This window comes from Podarcis filfolensis, assembly GCF_964270895.1.
Source record: "Podarcis filfolensis genome assembly, chromosome: 16".
Classification (NCBI taxonomy): Eukaryota; Metazoa; Chordata; class Lepidosauria; order Squamata; family Lacertidae; genus Podarcis; species Podarcis filfolensis.
The window spans coordinates 11,445,742-11,461,505 of NC_139620.1; the positions used below are offsets into that span (position 1 = coordinate 11,445,742).

The 15,764-nt window shown below is 48.4% G+C and overlaps 1 protein-coding gene across 2 annotated transcripts in view; it reads right to left on the bottom strand.

Annotated features, from left to right (window-relative positions):
* Positions 1 to 15,764, bottom strand: part of RPS6KA4 (ribosomal protein S6 kinase A4) — a 38,717-nt gene that overhangs the window by 5,512 nt on the left and 17,441 nt on the right. For both annotated transcript variants that reach the window (XM_083591102.1, XM_083591103.1), the window contains exons 7-15: positions 11,699 to 11,802; positions 10,541 to 10,691; positions 9,779 to 9,940; positions 7,169 to 7,294; positions 4,548 to 4,681; positions 3,283 to 3,376; positions 2,822 to 2,992; positions 1,580 to 1,771; positions 195 to 354 (exon numbers count right to left, since the gene is read on the bottom strand). In XM_083591102.1, the coding sequence (XP_083447228.1) occupies positions 195 to 354; positions 1,580 to 1,771; positions 2,822 to 2,992; positions 3,283 to 3,376; positions 4,548 to 4,681; positions 7,169 to 7,294; positions 9,779 to 9,940; positions 10,541 to 10,691; positions 11,699 to 11,802 (1,294 nt within the window). The remainder of the gene's footprint in view (positions 1 to 194; positions 355 to 1,579; positions 1,772 to 2,821; positions 2,993 to 3,282; positions 3,377 to 4,547; positions 4,682 to 7,168; positions 7,295 to 9,778; positions 9,941 to 10,540; positions 10,692 to 11,698; positions 11,803 to 15,764) is intronic.

Below are 15,764 nucleotides of genomic sequence, written 5' to 3' on the forward strand. Positions count from 1 at the left end.
GTTTTTATGGATACAAAGGAGCTTCTTTCAGTCCTAAGCCTGGGTTTTTCCAAAACCTTCAGGATCTCAAGTGCAAAATGTTTTTACCTCATTTCCCTAGCAACAACTGAGTCCCCTCAACCTTCCCACTCTCAAGACAGGAACACGCCATGTACGTTTCCCCAACTGGTGCCTTAAGTGTATTCCCCCATCACCTCTAACCAGCTCCTTTGCCTCTTCGGAAACGTTCTTCCAGGCCTCGCCCTCCAGGGAGAATTGCCCCTCCTTGATCTTGTGCATGATCTCGGCTGCATGGTTCGCTGCGCTCCCTTCCTGACTGCTGTGGAAGGGGACCTGCCCAGAGAGCATGGTATACTGGAAGAGAGAGGGCGGGAGAAGAGAGCAACAGAAAGGACAATTTATGCAACCTCATAGGGCTATTGCTATTAAAAAAGTATTTGAGTGGTTTCCAAAATAAGTACAATTAAAAGCAATACAACTACAAACAGAAACACAGTGAGGAGTAAACTCAATTACCAGAAAACATAACTTGTTAAAGCTGCATTAAAAAAAGGTAAAGGTAAAGGACCCTTGACAGTTTAGTCCAGTTGCGAACGACTATGGGGTTGCAGTGCTTATCTCGCTGAGGGAGCCGACATTTGTCTGTAGACAGTTTTTCTGGGTCATGTGGCCAGCAGGACTAAGTTGCTTCTGGCGAAACCAGAGCAGTGCACGGAAACGCTGTATATCTTCCCGCCGGAGTGGTACCTATTTATCTACTTGCACTTTGACTTGCATACCTGAACTTAAATAAGCACCAGGTTGGCTACTGGCGGGGCTTTCTTCAGCTCGAACTCACCAAAACTCAGTTCTGGCATGTCTCAGGTGGGCCCCATTGCCATTATAAGAGAACAAGGTAAACGCTCAGGGTGATTTCTGGCCCCTCTTTTTCTAGAAAAATGGCACTGGCTATTGGGCTGCAAGGCATCCATCTCTCTCTCCCCCCCCCCTCTCTCTCTCTCTCTTGTAATTGTAAACTGTAATTGTCAGCTGCCCGGAGACTTAGGGATAGGGAGGGATCAAAATAATACAGAAAATCAGTAACTACAAGTAACAGAAAGAAAAGGAATCTGAGTTTGTTAAGAGTACAATGAAGCAAGTTACAAGCTCTCATGTTTTGCTGAAGGAAGCACAGGAAAGTGGTCAAGAAGCACTAGCAAGGGTGAAGGTGGTGCTGGATTTGGAGGGAGGTCCTGGCACTACTAATCAGGAATGGGATGGAATGAGGGCATGGGGAAGGAGAAAGGAGGCAGGATCGTTGTGTGGCAGGGGGCAGTGAAATCCACAAAAGAAGTTTCTGCACACTCATTTTAAGTCGTGCCCTACCCTGCAATCTAGGATGATTTAAGGCAAAATATAGATGCTTTATTAAATATGTAAAGAGGCAGCAACGCTACTCATGAAAGGGGAGAAACCAGAAGAAGAGAAAGGAATGGAGGAGCTTGTGCTGTGGCCTGGATGGCGCCCCACCCCCCGGGTAACCACAGCCCTCAGGCCAGTCCCACTGACCTCTCTTCATTTGCACCGCGTCTCCACCTACCAAGATAACCCCCAAGCTCCAGAGGTCGCAGGACTCATCATAGCCCCCGTCCTGCAAGAGTTCAGGTGCGGCATACTGCAGGGTGAAGCAGGGCGTCTGCATGGGTTGCGAGTTCTGGGGGCGCAGGCGGGCAAAGCCGAAGTCAATCACCTTCACGGGAGCTCCTTCTGACTCGTCCGCGTACAGGATATTCTAAGAGGGGTCGCACCAAAAATAACAGTCAGCCTGAGTCATCTCTCTTTTTTTTAAGGGTAGCAATCAACAGCCGTGCCTAGACAGAGATCTTCTCAGAAGAGCACCCTCCCCATCCCTGCAGCAAACCGTAGGTCCCATGCGCCAGGCTCTTGTGAGTTCTCTGATAGCCTCTGAGCTCTCATTTGTGACCAGCCAGCGGCCAGGCATGTGCCAGCTGTACCCAGAGCCCTATAGGGCCAGTGGCCACAGCTGGAATATTAAGGGAGTTCCGTGGGCACCAGTCACAAAATGGCTGCAGTGGGGGCACAGAACGACACAAAAATGGATATCATGTCTAAAAGAGCAGGAAAAGAGCCAGCACCACAAAATGGTGTGGACATCCCTTCCCCACCCCCAGGGAAAAAATGACACCTTCATGTTTACTGTGCGCTAGCAAGAAATCCAGCTTTTAACAGAGCTGCAGCTATGTTCTAGAATGCTCTGCCTATTTGTACTGTTTTCAACACCTGATGAAAATGCTTTTGTTTGGGTGGCCCAATCCAGACATGCAATTTTATAATGTACACTGCTTAAACGCTACGAATTAGGAGTTGTATCCAGCTAACTCCTCTCACGAGTAGACCTGCTGATGGCAAGGAGTCTGTTCTGAGTAGGAGTCAGGTGGATCCAAGCCTTTATTTATATTTTGATAATGCTATTATTGTATATCCAGTTGTTTTTAAAGTCAGTGTAAATATCTTATACTATTTTATGTAAACCGCTGAGAGATTTATGTATTTATTTGGTCTATAAATGTTGCTAAATCAATAAAAACTTCTTGTGGTCTTCACCAAGCCTTGCTTGCCGCTGAGTCCCAGAGAACTTAGGGGGAAAGTGTGGTTGTGTGTGTTTGTGTAAGAGAGAGTTTGCTTTGCCGTTGCGCTGTCATTTTCTAGGAGGCATTGGCAACCTCTTGTTGCCTGTTCTCTATCGTGGAGGCTGTGGGCCTCCTGTCACCCCTCCCTCCCTCCCTCCGCACCAGCGCCCCACCCTGCTCTCCCCCATTACCTCAGGCTTGAGGTCGCGGTGCACTACCCCGGCGTCGTGCATGAAGCTGATGGCGGAGACCAGGCTGCGCATGATCTGGCTGGCTTCCGACTCGCTAAAGTGCTGCTTCTTCTTGATGCGGTCAAGGAGCTCCCCGCCCCGCAGCAATTCCATCACCAGGTACGTGTGGTACTGTAGGGAAGGAATGTGCCAAGAAGAGAAGAGAGCAGCTCAATCCAGGAAGTTCCAGGACACGGGGCCAGTACTTAAGCCCAGAGAACTACCTGGGAATAGGGGTGTGTGTCGCATCTAGCTCTGTGATTGGCAGGCAGCTTGCAGTGTCTGGATTGGCCAGCATGGGTTGAAGTTCTAGGAGTCTGGCCTTCTTTCTCTTCCTTGCCCAGCCAGTAGAGCAGCCTCTTTAGCCCTCTCTACAGGGAGGGCAGAGAGAGCCTGGCATAGAAAATTCACAGGACCATTACCTGGTCAGTATGGACGTCATGCAACTTGACGATGTTTGGGTGGGCTTCGCAGATCTGCAAGGCAGCCACTTCGCGCTGTGTGTTCACTTCCATCCTGGATTAGGGGTTGGGGTGGGGTACGAAATGGGATTGCTGTTTTATTTCAACATCATACAAAGCAGCTATCAGACACATGGAAATACACTGCTACTTCATCTTTACTGTCTGGCAGAGAGAGGTGAAGAAGGAGCCAATGGCCAGGACCTATAAATCAAACCTCCAATCCATTAGGAACATAAGAAGCGCCTGTCTGCTGGACCAGGTCGAGGGCCTATCTAGTCCAACATCCTGATCTCACATTGGCCAACCAGATGCCTGCGGGAAGCCTGCAAGCTGGACGTGAGCACTACAGAAACTCTACCCTCCTGTAGTTTCCAGCTACTGGTACTTTTTAAAAAATAGATTTTGTTAAAGCTTTAAAAAAGATATACACAAATTAAGATCAGCTACAAAGTAACTTTTTATAATACAAAAGGATTTTAAAAAACTAACCCAAACAAAAACAAAGGAAGAGGAAAGAGAAAGAAAGAAAGAAAGAAAGAAAGAAAGAAAGAAAGAAAGAAAGAAGGAAGGAAGGAAGGAAGGAAGGAAGGAAGGAAGGAAGGAAGGAAGGAAGGAAGGAGAAAAAGAAAAGAGAGAAAAAGAATACTAACTGGCATTCAGAAGCATTACTGCCTCTGACAGTGGGTGTGAAACACAAGCCATCAGGGCTAGAAGCCACTAACATTCAGAAAGTAATTAAGGCTCTGCTGGATCAGAACAAAAGGCCCATGGAGTCTGGCATCATGCTTCCTTCTTGAAAGCCTAACAAGCAGGACATGAGCATGAGAGCACCCTTCTCCTGCTCCTGGCAAGTGAGATTCAGAGGTAGACTGCTTCTGAATCTGGGGGTTCTATTCAGCCCTAGTCAGTGATGGAACTCTCTTCTTCCTCCTCTGCCATGGATGTGACCAACACACTTTTAAAGCCACCTTAAGTTCTCAGAGTCACAGCCCCAAAACTTGTGGCAGTGAATTCCCTTGAACTGATTATGTATGGCGTAAAGCAGGTGTGGAGGAACCTCTGGCCCTCCTGGTGTTGCAGCAGCGCCATTCTGATGTTCTTATTGAAAAAGAAAATGTCCATTTTGACATTGTTCAATGTCAAAATGTCCTGCGAGTTTCTGGGTGGAAGAATTCCTTCGGGAGGGGGAAGGAGTGTGCATGGCAGTGAAGAGGACCAAGTACCTTTTGCTGATTATCTTGACGGCGAATTCTGCCCCGTTCTGGCGCTGCCGGCAGCGGCGGCACAAGGAGAAGCTGCCCTCACCCAGCGGCGTCTCTTTCAAGTCCATCTCATACTTTTGGAAGAACGAAGAATCCTGCACAGAGGAGGAGCTTTAGAGCAGAACCCACAAAGAAATAACTTCTCCCAATCACACACACACTCTGGGGTGAGGAAGATTTTTGGCCCAGTGGGGTGGAGCATTACCTCCCTACATCCCCATTGGCCAACACTGGCAGATGGGCAGGACTATCCACTTGTCAATCATCCGACACCATAACACTATCAGGTGACTGACAGGCGGGTGGTCTCACCCCACTGTCACAAGTTCACCCAAGGCAATGGGGGAGAAATAGGATTGTTTCCATCCCGCTAAGTTCTACCCAGAGCTGACCCACTGAAATTAATGAACCAAAATTACTCATGTCAATCAACTGAGTGTGAATTTCATAAATTTAATCTGCCTACATGCTTGAGATTAAATAGCAAGAACAATAATAATAATCTGTTATGAATACACAATAAACCTGAAAATGAAAGACTGTTTGGACTTTTAAATGCAAAATAATAATGATACGATGATATTGGTGATGCTAAGTAGCAGCCAGGTAGCTTTGACAAAGCCTGGATAATAAACAGTGAAGCCTTTTAGCCCACCATTTTTATTTTTATTTTTTAAAGCATCTCTGAAAGTGGATGGAAGCCTTCCAGCACTGCCTTCCTGGGGATACAGCTGCAGGATGAATGCCCAGGCCTACGGATGGCTGGTTCCAGAATGTGGGACAATCAGGCCTTGGCACCGAGTCCATGGGGCAGCTCAGCCAGAGGGGTGGGGGGAAGAAGTGTGTTTCTCTTGGGTCAGCCCTCTGCTGACACAGCCCAGTGCCCTTCCTGCTTCACCATGGGCCTCCCGGCTGAAAACAGATCATTATATAGCTGCAGTGGTAGCCTCTGGAGCAGGCAATGAAGGTCTTTTGCCCAGGAGCCCACCAAAACTTATTGCTGCAGGTAAGCCACTCCTGCACACCTGGCTTCTCCTCCTAGGGAGCTTTTGCCCTAGATTTGGGACTGACAGGAACTATCCACCCCCAAATGTGAAAATGTTGTGAGGGCATGCTTTGAAGTGGTTGTCTGGAGAAGCCCTGGGTGGACCAAACTCAAGCGACTTTGGTACTGTTGTTTTCTGTGAATGAGGGCATATTGTGAGAAGGATCAGAGAATGCTTCCCTCGGCAACTGCCCGGTTCTCCCTAAGGCACTAGCTCGTGGGCCAAATTTGGCCCACCAGGCCTGCTCATGTGGCCTGTGAGGCCATTTCCTCCAAACTACATTCACCTGTGCATGAGGTGGGGCAGGTAGAGAAACGGCTGGGAAACATGTTAATCCCTGCAATGACCCTGTGAGGTAGGTTCAGAGGCTGTGACTGACTCCAAGGTCACTCAGTGAGCTTCATGACCGAGTGGGGATTTGAACCCTGATCTCCCAGGTCCTAGTCCAAGACTCTAACCATTACGCCACACTGGCTTCCTAGAGTACTTCTGCTATGGGGCAGCGGTATGGATGAAGTAGGTAAATAAATATGGGGAAAGCAAAATGACACTGATCTGAAATATTTTCCTTGAAGCTTGAATTAGCTTTATTCTGGATTGTTTTCTTTGAGATTTTTACTTTAAAATATAAAATGGTATAGAAATGAAATGACAACAACAGAACTGAACTCCCTACATATCAGCTGATGAGTGGGGAGTTCAATCCTGCTTGGTCATTATTCTATCCCTGTGTGCCAACTTTGACCGATGGGCAGAACCGGATGTCAGGGACTGGCAGGACGAAGAGGCGTGGTGGGAGGTACCAGCTGGGGAACTCTCAAAGGAAAACCCGGAGGAGGAAGGCTCAGAGCCAGGGGATTGGTGGAGGGACACAGAGGAGCGGTCAGAGGGAGAAGACTGGTGAGAGGAGGAAGCTGGAGGGGCAACAGGGGTTAGTGAGCAGGAAGAACCTGTGACAGGGAGCAGTTCAGACTCCAAGGCAGAAGCAGAGGAGGGGGCTCAAGAGACTGCAGAAGAATCCTGGAAGTCTCCCCCTCCTGCTGCAAGAAGCTCCCCTCCCCCCAGACTCCAAGAACACCCAGAGTAACGAAAAGAGCAAGTGTGCAGAGGAAGTTTGAGACTGCTTGGGGAACATTCAGGAGAGAAACAGCCTTAAGGGTAGTAGGAGGCGTGGACCTTCAGTCCTGGCAACTGCTACATAGGGGCAAGACCTACTGGGAAGGGCTGCTGAGACCACAAGGCTGAGTTGTATTTCATTTCTTTGAATAAAGTGTTAATGTCACAGGCATTAGAAAGTTGCTTCCCTTCTTGCTGACCTGCATCTGACTCCACCCACCTGCCAATCACCTGGTGGTGGTTCCCCCACCTGTCAAAGCTGGGCTGCAGGGTGGGAGGGAAGATAAAGATCTGGCTTGCTAGGCCAAAAAAGCTTCTTCGGCCTTGCCCTAAGCTCGAATGCTTTCACCACCACAGCCTCAGCAGTTCCCCACAACCTTCTGTGGCTCCCTGCTTCTCCCTCCCAAGGGCGGACGTCACCTTCATCATTGCACTGCGGGCCACAGCAGCACTTCCTGGGCGTTCCCCGTCCAGTGCCGCCCCGAGCACGTCAGCTGTCACAGCGTTGCGGTTGAAGAGGATGGAAGGAGCAATGAAGGAGTATCCCTTTAAAAACAAATCCGTGCAGAGGTTGGGAGTCAGCAGGGTCCTCCGGAGTGCTTTACCCTACCTAGTACATGCATCTTTATGCACATTCCTTGGGCTGGGGAACTGCACTACGGAATTCAGAGATGTGCAAACGTTAAAGGGTGGCCGTGTTACCGTTCACGTACTGTTTTGGAAAAGAGCACATTTGATTACTTCGCCTTTTGATGCAAACTGCATCGCGTATCTCCCCAGTCCCTAGTCTGGAAGGGCTTTCAGCCTGCGGTTCCGTGTCAGGCCACCTGCTCTGCATGCAGGAGGTCCAAAGTTCAAGTCTCTTTGTATGTCATTGTAAGTCAGAGTACAGCACAACATCTCGTCTGATCCCAGGACTAAGGTTAAGGTCTCTCTTAAACCGTGACCAGCCATAGGACATGCCATGGCTACAGACTGTGGTTAAGGAGAAGATAACCACGATCCTGCGTTCAGAGGACATGCTATAAGATGCCCCCATGTATAAGACGCCTCCTACTTGTGGGGACTCAGATTTAAGAAAATGGGGGAGATATATCTGTGTATAAGACGCCCCCCCCTAATTTTTCACACTATTTTTTAGGGGGGAAACCTAGTATTATACACGGAAAAATACAGTAATATTTGGCTTAGCACTGACCTAAAAGGCTGATAGAGGAGTAAAACAGCTGCCATCTCCTCCTTGGGTTCGTGCTAAACCACGGTTTGGCTTAACGTGACATGTGTATGCAGCAGATTTATAGTTAGCTATGAGCTACATAGACCAATGGTTTGACTCAGCAGATGGCAGCTTCCTATGTTCCCGCAGAATATTTGCACATTTGGTTCTAGGCGACTGCAAATTAGAGAAGGAAAATGAGGAAGCTCAAGACTGCAGCTGAAAAAACGAGCAGCCGGGAGAAACCTGGAGGGTTGTTTAAAAAAAAAAAACCAACAAAGGGGGAAAAAACAGAAAAGCACTTTCATTCTAACGATGTGCTCCACATAATGAGGAAGTGTGTGCAAGATACTTCCTGAAAATTATCAGATTAGGAAAAAGAGCTGCATTTGAGCTGGGGAACGAGTCTCATCTGCGGCAGGCCTCAAACGACATAAACATTTTAAAACATGATTTCAATGTAGGGCTCTGGTAACACTGTAATCAGTTGTTAGCTGGGCAATTAATCAATTATACCTGCATATATTTGGGTGAGGGGGGAGGAATTCTACAAGCAAATGAGCATGCTTTCGTTGCCAGATTTTGCATGCCTATATCACTGCAGGCCTTGCCTTAGAACAGACACCCCCCTTTCTCACACAGGAAGAAATGACGCTTTTGCCATCAAAAAACCTTTTTTTTTAAAGGTTTCTAATTTATTTGTCTTTGTAAAGTGGCGGGGGCAGGAACCACAAGCCTGGAAGGCCTGTCTGAAACCCCAGAAAGGTTCCTACTTAATATAATCCTTTAATTCAAAAATACAATGTCTTGTCTCTTCCTGAGAGAATGGCCAGAGCTGCTTTTGCAATCAGTAGGTCGCAGGTTCAATCCTCAGCATTTCCAAGTAGGGCTGAGAATGCCCCCATCTGAAATCCCAGAGAGCTGCTGCCAGCCAGAGTAGACAGTACTGAGCTAGATGGACCAATGGTCTCCTATGTTCCTAGTAAAAAGTTTGTCCTGGCCTGGAACGGAGTTGCTATCCTGAACAGCACCTGAATGGCCAGTGATGCTGAGCTATAGCAATCATCTGACGCTTGTAGCCATCCTAGGGCTGCACCAGCTTCATGTCTACCCTGAGGGAGAGAGGAGATGGGGGAGGACAGGTTGCCATCACCTTATGAAGTAGATACTCCAGCCAATGTAAGGGATGATCTGAGCTGTAATCTAACATCTGGAGGGGCCATGGGTTCCCCTGCCCTGCTTTAAAGTCAGGGAGGTCAGGCAGAAAGAATCCAATATACAGTGGTATCTCGGGTTACATACGCTTCAGGTTACAGACTCCGCTAACCCAGAAAAATTATCTAGGGTTAAGGACTTTGCTTCAGGATGAGAACAGAAATCATGCTCCGGCGGCACAGCGGCAGTGGGAGGCCCCATTAGCTAAAGTGGTGCTTCAGGTTAAGAACAGTTTCAGGTTAAGAACGGACCTCCAGAACAAATTAAGTACTTAACCCGAGGTACCACTGTATTAGTGCATATAATCTGACACATTCCTATCTTCACTTTTCAGGGACTTCTCTCTGATCACTCTCTCCAGAGTATATCTCCCCTCAGTCCTCTTCTCCCCTCCCACTCCTCCCAAAAGCATGTTAAATGCTCTACGATTTCCCTCACAGGTAACCCCCCCCAGTCTGCAATTCTGTCATCTTCTCTCACCTGCACATTTTGCACCTTTTCAACAGTCTTTTGGAAACAGGTACCAGGAATTTATATCCAGCATGGCAACAACTGCAAGCCATGCTACAGGTTAAGATTCCCCCCCCTTTGGCACTCACCTGGAAGAAACGTTCGAGGCTGGGAGGAGTCCCAGCGGGGGAGTAGATGGGCTCCAAGCTGGTGAATTCTTCGGCAAAGTTTCGCACGTCTAGCTCACTGCGGATGAGGGGTTTGAAGGGAGGCTTCACTGTGCGGGCTGCTAGCTCTGTCCAGTCCAGACCCTGGGGGAAGAGGATGCCAGGTGAAGGAGATGGCAAACATTGTGGACACAGGCTGCCATGAATTTCCCCCATGGAATCCTGGGAGTTTCAGTTCTTTTGTTTTTTTTTTAAGCAGGGCTCTGGGCTCTTGTGGGACGCGGGTGGCGCTGTGGGTTAAACCACAGAGCCTAGGGCTTGCCGATCAGAAGGTCGGTGGTTCGAATCCCCGCGACAGGGTGAGCTCCCGTTGCTTGGTCTCTGCTCCTGCCCACCTAGCAGTTCGAAAGCACGTCAAAGTGCAAGTAGATAAATAGGTACCGCTCCGGCGGGAAGGTAAACGGCGCTTCCGTGCACTGCTCTGGTTCGCCAGAAGTGGCTTAGTCATGCTGGCCACATGACCCGGAAGCCAGTAAAGCGAGATGAGCGCCGCAACCCCAGAGTCGGCCATGACTGGACCTAATGGTCAGGGGTCCCTTTACCTTTATATGTTATATATTTAAGCAATGCTTATGCTCCTCCAAATATTGTAAGTGACTCGGATGTGGGGGACAGAAGGAGCTGGGGAATGGTGATATGGCTGGCTCAGATGGTGCACTTTGCAGCTCGGGTGCAGGACCTCACCTTGAAAAAGGGGTGCTCTTTGATCTCCTGCGCTCCAGTGGGCCCTGAGCCCAGGCGCTTCTTGGGCTCCTTGCACAACAGCTTTTGGAGCAGGTCGCGAGCCACGGGGCCAATGAGCGACGGGAACGGAGGGTTGCATTTCAGGATCCGCCTGGAAACCAAGCACAAACTCGTCATCGGGAAAAGTCTTGCCCTAAATCCATCAAGCCACACACACACACACACACACACACACACACTTTGTCTTACTCCACCTTTCTCTTACAAATAAATTTATGGAGGATAAGGCTACCCATGCCTATCAGCCATGATGGCCATAGGCTCCCTTCAGGTTCAGAGCCGGGATGACAGTGAAAGCGAGAGGTAATCACAGGACAATGAGATCGGGCAACTGCCTTCCTGTCCCGCTTGTGGGCTTCCCAGCCACATTTGGCTGGCCACTGGGGAAGCAGGAGGCTGGGCTAGATGGAATTTTGATCAGAATATCACCATCATCAGTTAAATTTCTATACCGTCCTTTGTCTGAGGATCACAGGGCAGTTCACAATATAAAAACGCACTACATGCTATAGTAACACTCAGAAAGAGTCGTCCCCACAACACGATCCAGCAGGACTGTTATTAAGTTTTTTATGTCTTGTTCTCTTTAGCTAGGGATAGCCAATGAGGTGCCGCCCAGATGCTACTGAACTCCAACTCCCATCAACCCCAGCTAACGTAGCCATTGGTCAGGGATGATGTGAGTTGTAGTTGATGGAGGGTGCCATATTGGTGACCTCTGTTCTAGCCCCTGACCCACCAATCAGCTCCTGCCACTCTTGGTAAGCCCCATCCTATCACAGTCCAGGCCCTGCTACTCATGTCAACCCCCTCCTTTTGCCCTATCAACTTTGGCGTCTCCCACTAAATCTTTTTCTGCTACCCATCAGCTTCTGCCTGTGTCTGCTTTCTCACAATATCCACCAACTCACACTTCTGACGCTAATCCATTACCCATCAGCCCAAGCAAACTCCCCTCTGTTACCCAGCAGCCCTGGCAGCTCACACCAATCATTTGCATGTTACCCAGCAGCCCTTGTTTCTTCAGTATAGTTAGTCCATCCTGCCCACCAAGACCCTGTTTTCCTTAACCAGTCCCAAATCCCACGCCCGCCTCACCTGGACACCTCGGCCTGTGAGTTCTTTTCCCCCTCCAGCGTGAAGGGTGAGGCACCTGTTAGCAGCTCAAACATCAGGATGCCCAAACTCCACCAGTCCACCGACTACAAGAAAGGAGCAAAAAGCATTTGGGGTAACAACAGGGGGTGGCAGCAGCAGCAGCAACACCACATATCCTCTCCCCCCTTCCCTTCCTATTGAACACGTCAAGGTTTCATTGTCCTTTTACCTCTAAGGTCACGTCTACACCATGCATCTGTGTGGATTCCCCTGTGCTATCCCTGGAAACTGTATCGTGAACAGTGCTGGGAGTTGTAGCTCTGTGACAAGATACAGTTCCCAGGATTCTTTGGAGGAAGACATGACTGTGAAAGCGGTACAAGTTTGCTTCAAAGGTACGGGGGGATGTACCCTAAGAAACAATCCCAATACCCAGCCCCTAGATTTGTCAATTAAGCCACATGGGTCAAGCCGGTAAAACAATGCTCTATATCAGGAATGGGGGAAATCTGTTGGAGGTGTTGGACCCCTCCTCCCATCAACCCCTGTCAGCACAGTGAAGACTGATGGGAGTTGTAGTCCAATGACATCTGCTAGGCCGCAGGTTCTCCATCCGTGCTCTGCATTAAAGTGGCATAAGTACAATATAAGTTTGCATTGTAAATCCATAGAGATAAATGGGCATTTGGAGAGGGCACTACTGTCCATACAGGTGATTTTTGGCTTTTCCTATGAGGTGGATACCCTAGCGGATTACAGCAGCTGATTGCACTGCCCACAGCTAACAAGTTCAAATACTTTATGCCCTTTAATTCTTTGTTTAATTCCTTCTTGCCTCTAAAATGATCTTTCTGAACAGTTTGCCCAGGGCGCTTGAGTAAGGTGGGCACAGCAGCTTGGGAGAGATGAGTGGCTGTCCATTGGTAGGATTCTTAACCCCCATTCTTGACTTTATTTCTGTACTGCCTTTTATCAAGGCATGCTTGTCTCGAATTGGGGCCTCTGGAATGGAGGAGGCGTTTCCAGCAGCTGAGAGCGCCTATGCTGGATAAGGACTTCAGCTGCAAAGCCAGCAGCTGCAAGTTTTAAAATCCCTTGCATGGTACTTTTGCTCTGTAAACCTGCTGGAGTCCAGTCCTCAGGCATAGGAATCAAATGCTGTCCAACAAGCCTCTATCTTCCCCTACCCACACCCCTAGTGCGTTGTTGTTTTTTAAACTTACAATATAAAATCAGCACAATAAATAAAAATAAATAAAATAGTTAAATATGGACAAAGCATATAAATCACTTACATGACCTGCTTATTTGTCAACTGTTATTTTATCAAATCTTTAATGGCTAACAATTTTTTCCCACATTCAAATAAACACAAACAAATGTGTGTGTGTGTGTCTGTGTGCGTGTACAGATCTGCAGATGCTCCAAATCCCAAGCAGTTAAAAAAGAAATTAGATTAAAATTAAAATTAAGACAACCTTTTGGGCCTTGAACTCCCACCTGTTGGCTCCCCAGCCCACCACTCTTCCTCACGGGGCTATTCCAGCGGATTAGCAAAGACCTGCAGAAGTCATTCTTGAGGCTCAAGTTTCAAGGAGCCTTTTTGAACAAAAAGACAGATGCACCCAAGCTTACAAGTAGACCCATAATAAGGGACTCTATAGGGCAATGGCTTTGCCTGCGGGACTAAGGGCACTTACAAACTGCATCCCGAACAAAGGTCCTAGAACAGGGGTGTCAAACTCAAATTCATCGGGGGCCGCATCAGCAGTTTGGTCACCTTCAAAGGGCCGGTTGTATTTGTAGGACTATGTAAAGGACATGTAAAGTGGAGGTTTCCTGTGTAGAACGGCCAGCGCCGCTAGAGGGCAGACGTTCTCTGGCTTGTAGGCTGCCGCGCATGCGCTGAAGAGGCGGCTTTCTTGTGTCAAAAAAAAAAAAAAAGCGAGAATAAAAGGTGAAGGCTGGCGGCGGCTACACGGGCCACATGACGAGGTTGGCGGGCCGGATCCGGCCCGCGGGCCTTGTGTTTGACACTCGTGTCCTAGAAGCTACAACCCCAAGCTGGCTCCACATCAGGGGTGGGAATTCTCCAGCCTGGGGGTGAATCTTGGCCTGCTAGGAGATTCAGTTTGGGTTGCAAGGCCACTTTCTCGAAACCATGACCCCCTCTCAATCAGCTGACACCCACGGTTGGTGTCAACTGATGGGTGGGGTTCATCCTGCTGGTCGCTGCTTCATGAGTGTATTCCCACGGCGAGTGCATTGGCAAAGCAGATCCCTGCAGAGAATAGGATTAAACTGGAGCTGCTTCGTCAGTTTGTTTCCTGTGGGGAACGTGATGGCAAAGCAGACCCCTCCCCCCACATGGGTCAAATTTGACAGGTGGGTGAGACCACCAGTCACCTAGCGCCAGATGTGTGGCAGGTGGGTGGCTCTGTTCACCTGCTGAAGTTGGCCCACAGGGGTAGATATCTGGCCTGCTAGGTCAGAACAGCTTCCCACTCCTGCTTCAACAGAAAGAAGAGAGAGTGAGTTTAAGCTGTCCAGGGGATCTGAACTCTCAACAGCTGGCTCTTGAAGACAACAACTGTTGGGAAATGTGCATCAGAAAGTCATTCTTAAAGTTTCCATTCTGGGTGGCCTCGGGTGCAAAAAAAGAAAAACAGAAATGAAAGTCACCTGTTGGGACTTGACCTTTTCAGAAATGGCCTAAAGCAGCTGCTGAACAGTAGGTCTTGCATGGTCTAGGGCAGAGGTGGGGAACCTTCCCCCCCCACAATGTTGTGGGTCTTCAGTTCCCATCAGCCCCCCTCCCCCCAATTCAGGGGCTCCAGGAAAAATAAGATTTTCCAAGTTAAGAGATGAAGTCAACAAAGAGGGGATTTGGACGTGTAACTGTTTGGTTCTACAGTCAGCTTACTTTGCCAAGAAGCCTCAGAGCCAACTTTTAAAGGGATACGAGTGTCTCCCTAGAATACCATTTGAGAATCTAGAGTCTGCAGTTTCCAAACAAAAACGAAAATGCAGCCAAACACAAACAGAACTTCCTGTTCTTACTTTTGGGGTAAGCCACTCTTGGGAACTGGCTGAAGGCTTTGCTTAGAAGGGTGTTCAGCGGCTTCCTTGACCAGAAAGAAACATTAAATAGGGATTCAAACTCACGGGGGGGGGGGGCCTAGGGACCTAGCCCCTGAACTACAATTTCTATCAAGAAGGCTCATTGTAGGTGTTCCAATTCTATGTGGCCTCAGCAGTACAAAAGACTGAACGAAATGAAGAACAAGGAGGATTTGAACTCACAACTCGTACCTATGGGACCGCCTCTCCTGGTATGTCCCATAGAGGAACTTACGGTCTTCAAACAAAAACATCCTGAAGGTCCCAGGCCACAGAGAGGTTAGGCTGGCCTCAACTAGAGCCAGGGCTTTTTCGGCTGTGGCTCCGATCTGGTGGAACGCTCTGTCACAAGAGACTAGGGGCCTGCGGGGCTTGACATCTTTCCGCAGGGCCTGCAAGGCAGAGCTGTTCCACCAGGCCTTTGGTCAGGGCACAGCCTGACTCCCCCCCTTTGGCAATCTTCACAGAACTTTAGCCTAATGGTTGCCATCAATCTGAGTTGAATTAATTTTAATGAAATGATTTTAGAATGTTATATTATTTTATTGTTGTTAGCCGCCCTGAGCCCGGCTTTGGCTGGGGAGGGCGGGATATAAATTTTAAAAAATTATTATTATTATTATTATTATTAAGGACTACTATTATTATTAATCCTAGGGACTACTAGGATTGCTAAATTGGGAGCTGGGGTGGGTGGGAGGAAGGAACGGGTTAAAGCTAATTCCATAAAGGCATGACCAAACTGTACACTTTGGTGGTGTTTGGGTTTCCCCTCCTTACAGACCAATATGGCTATCTTGTTTTTTGTTTAGGTTGAGACTCTCCAATTTCCAAACTGCAAACAGCATACAAATAATTAAAATTTCTGCCATGAAGCCCCGTCATTACCAGAACCCTGGTTCCTTCCTTCCTTCCCTTCCTTCTTTATTGCTTGTGTGCATATACT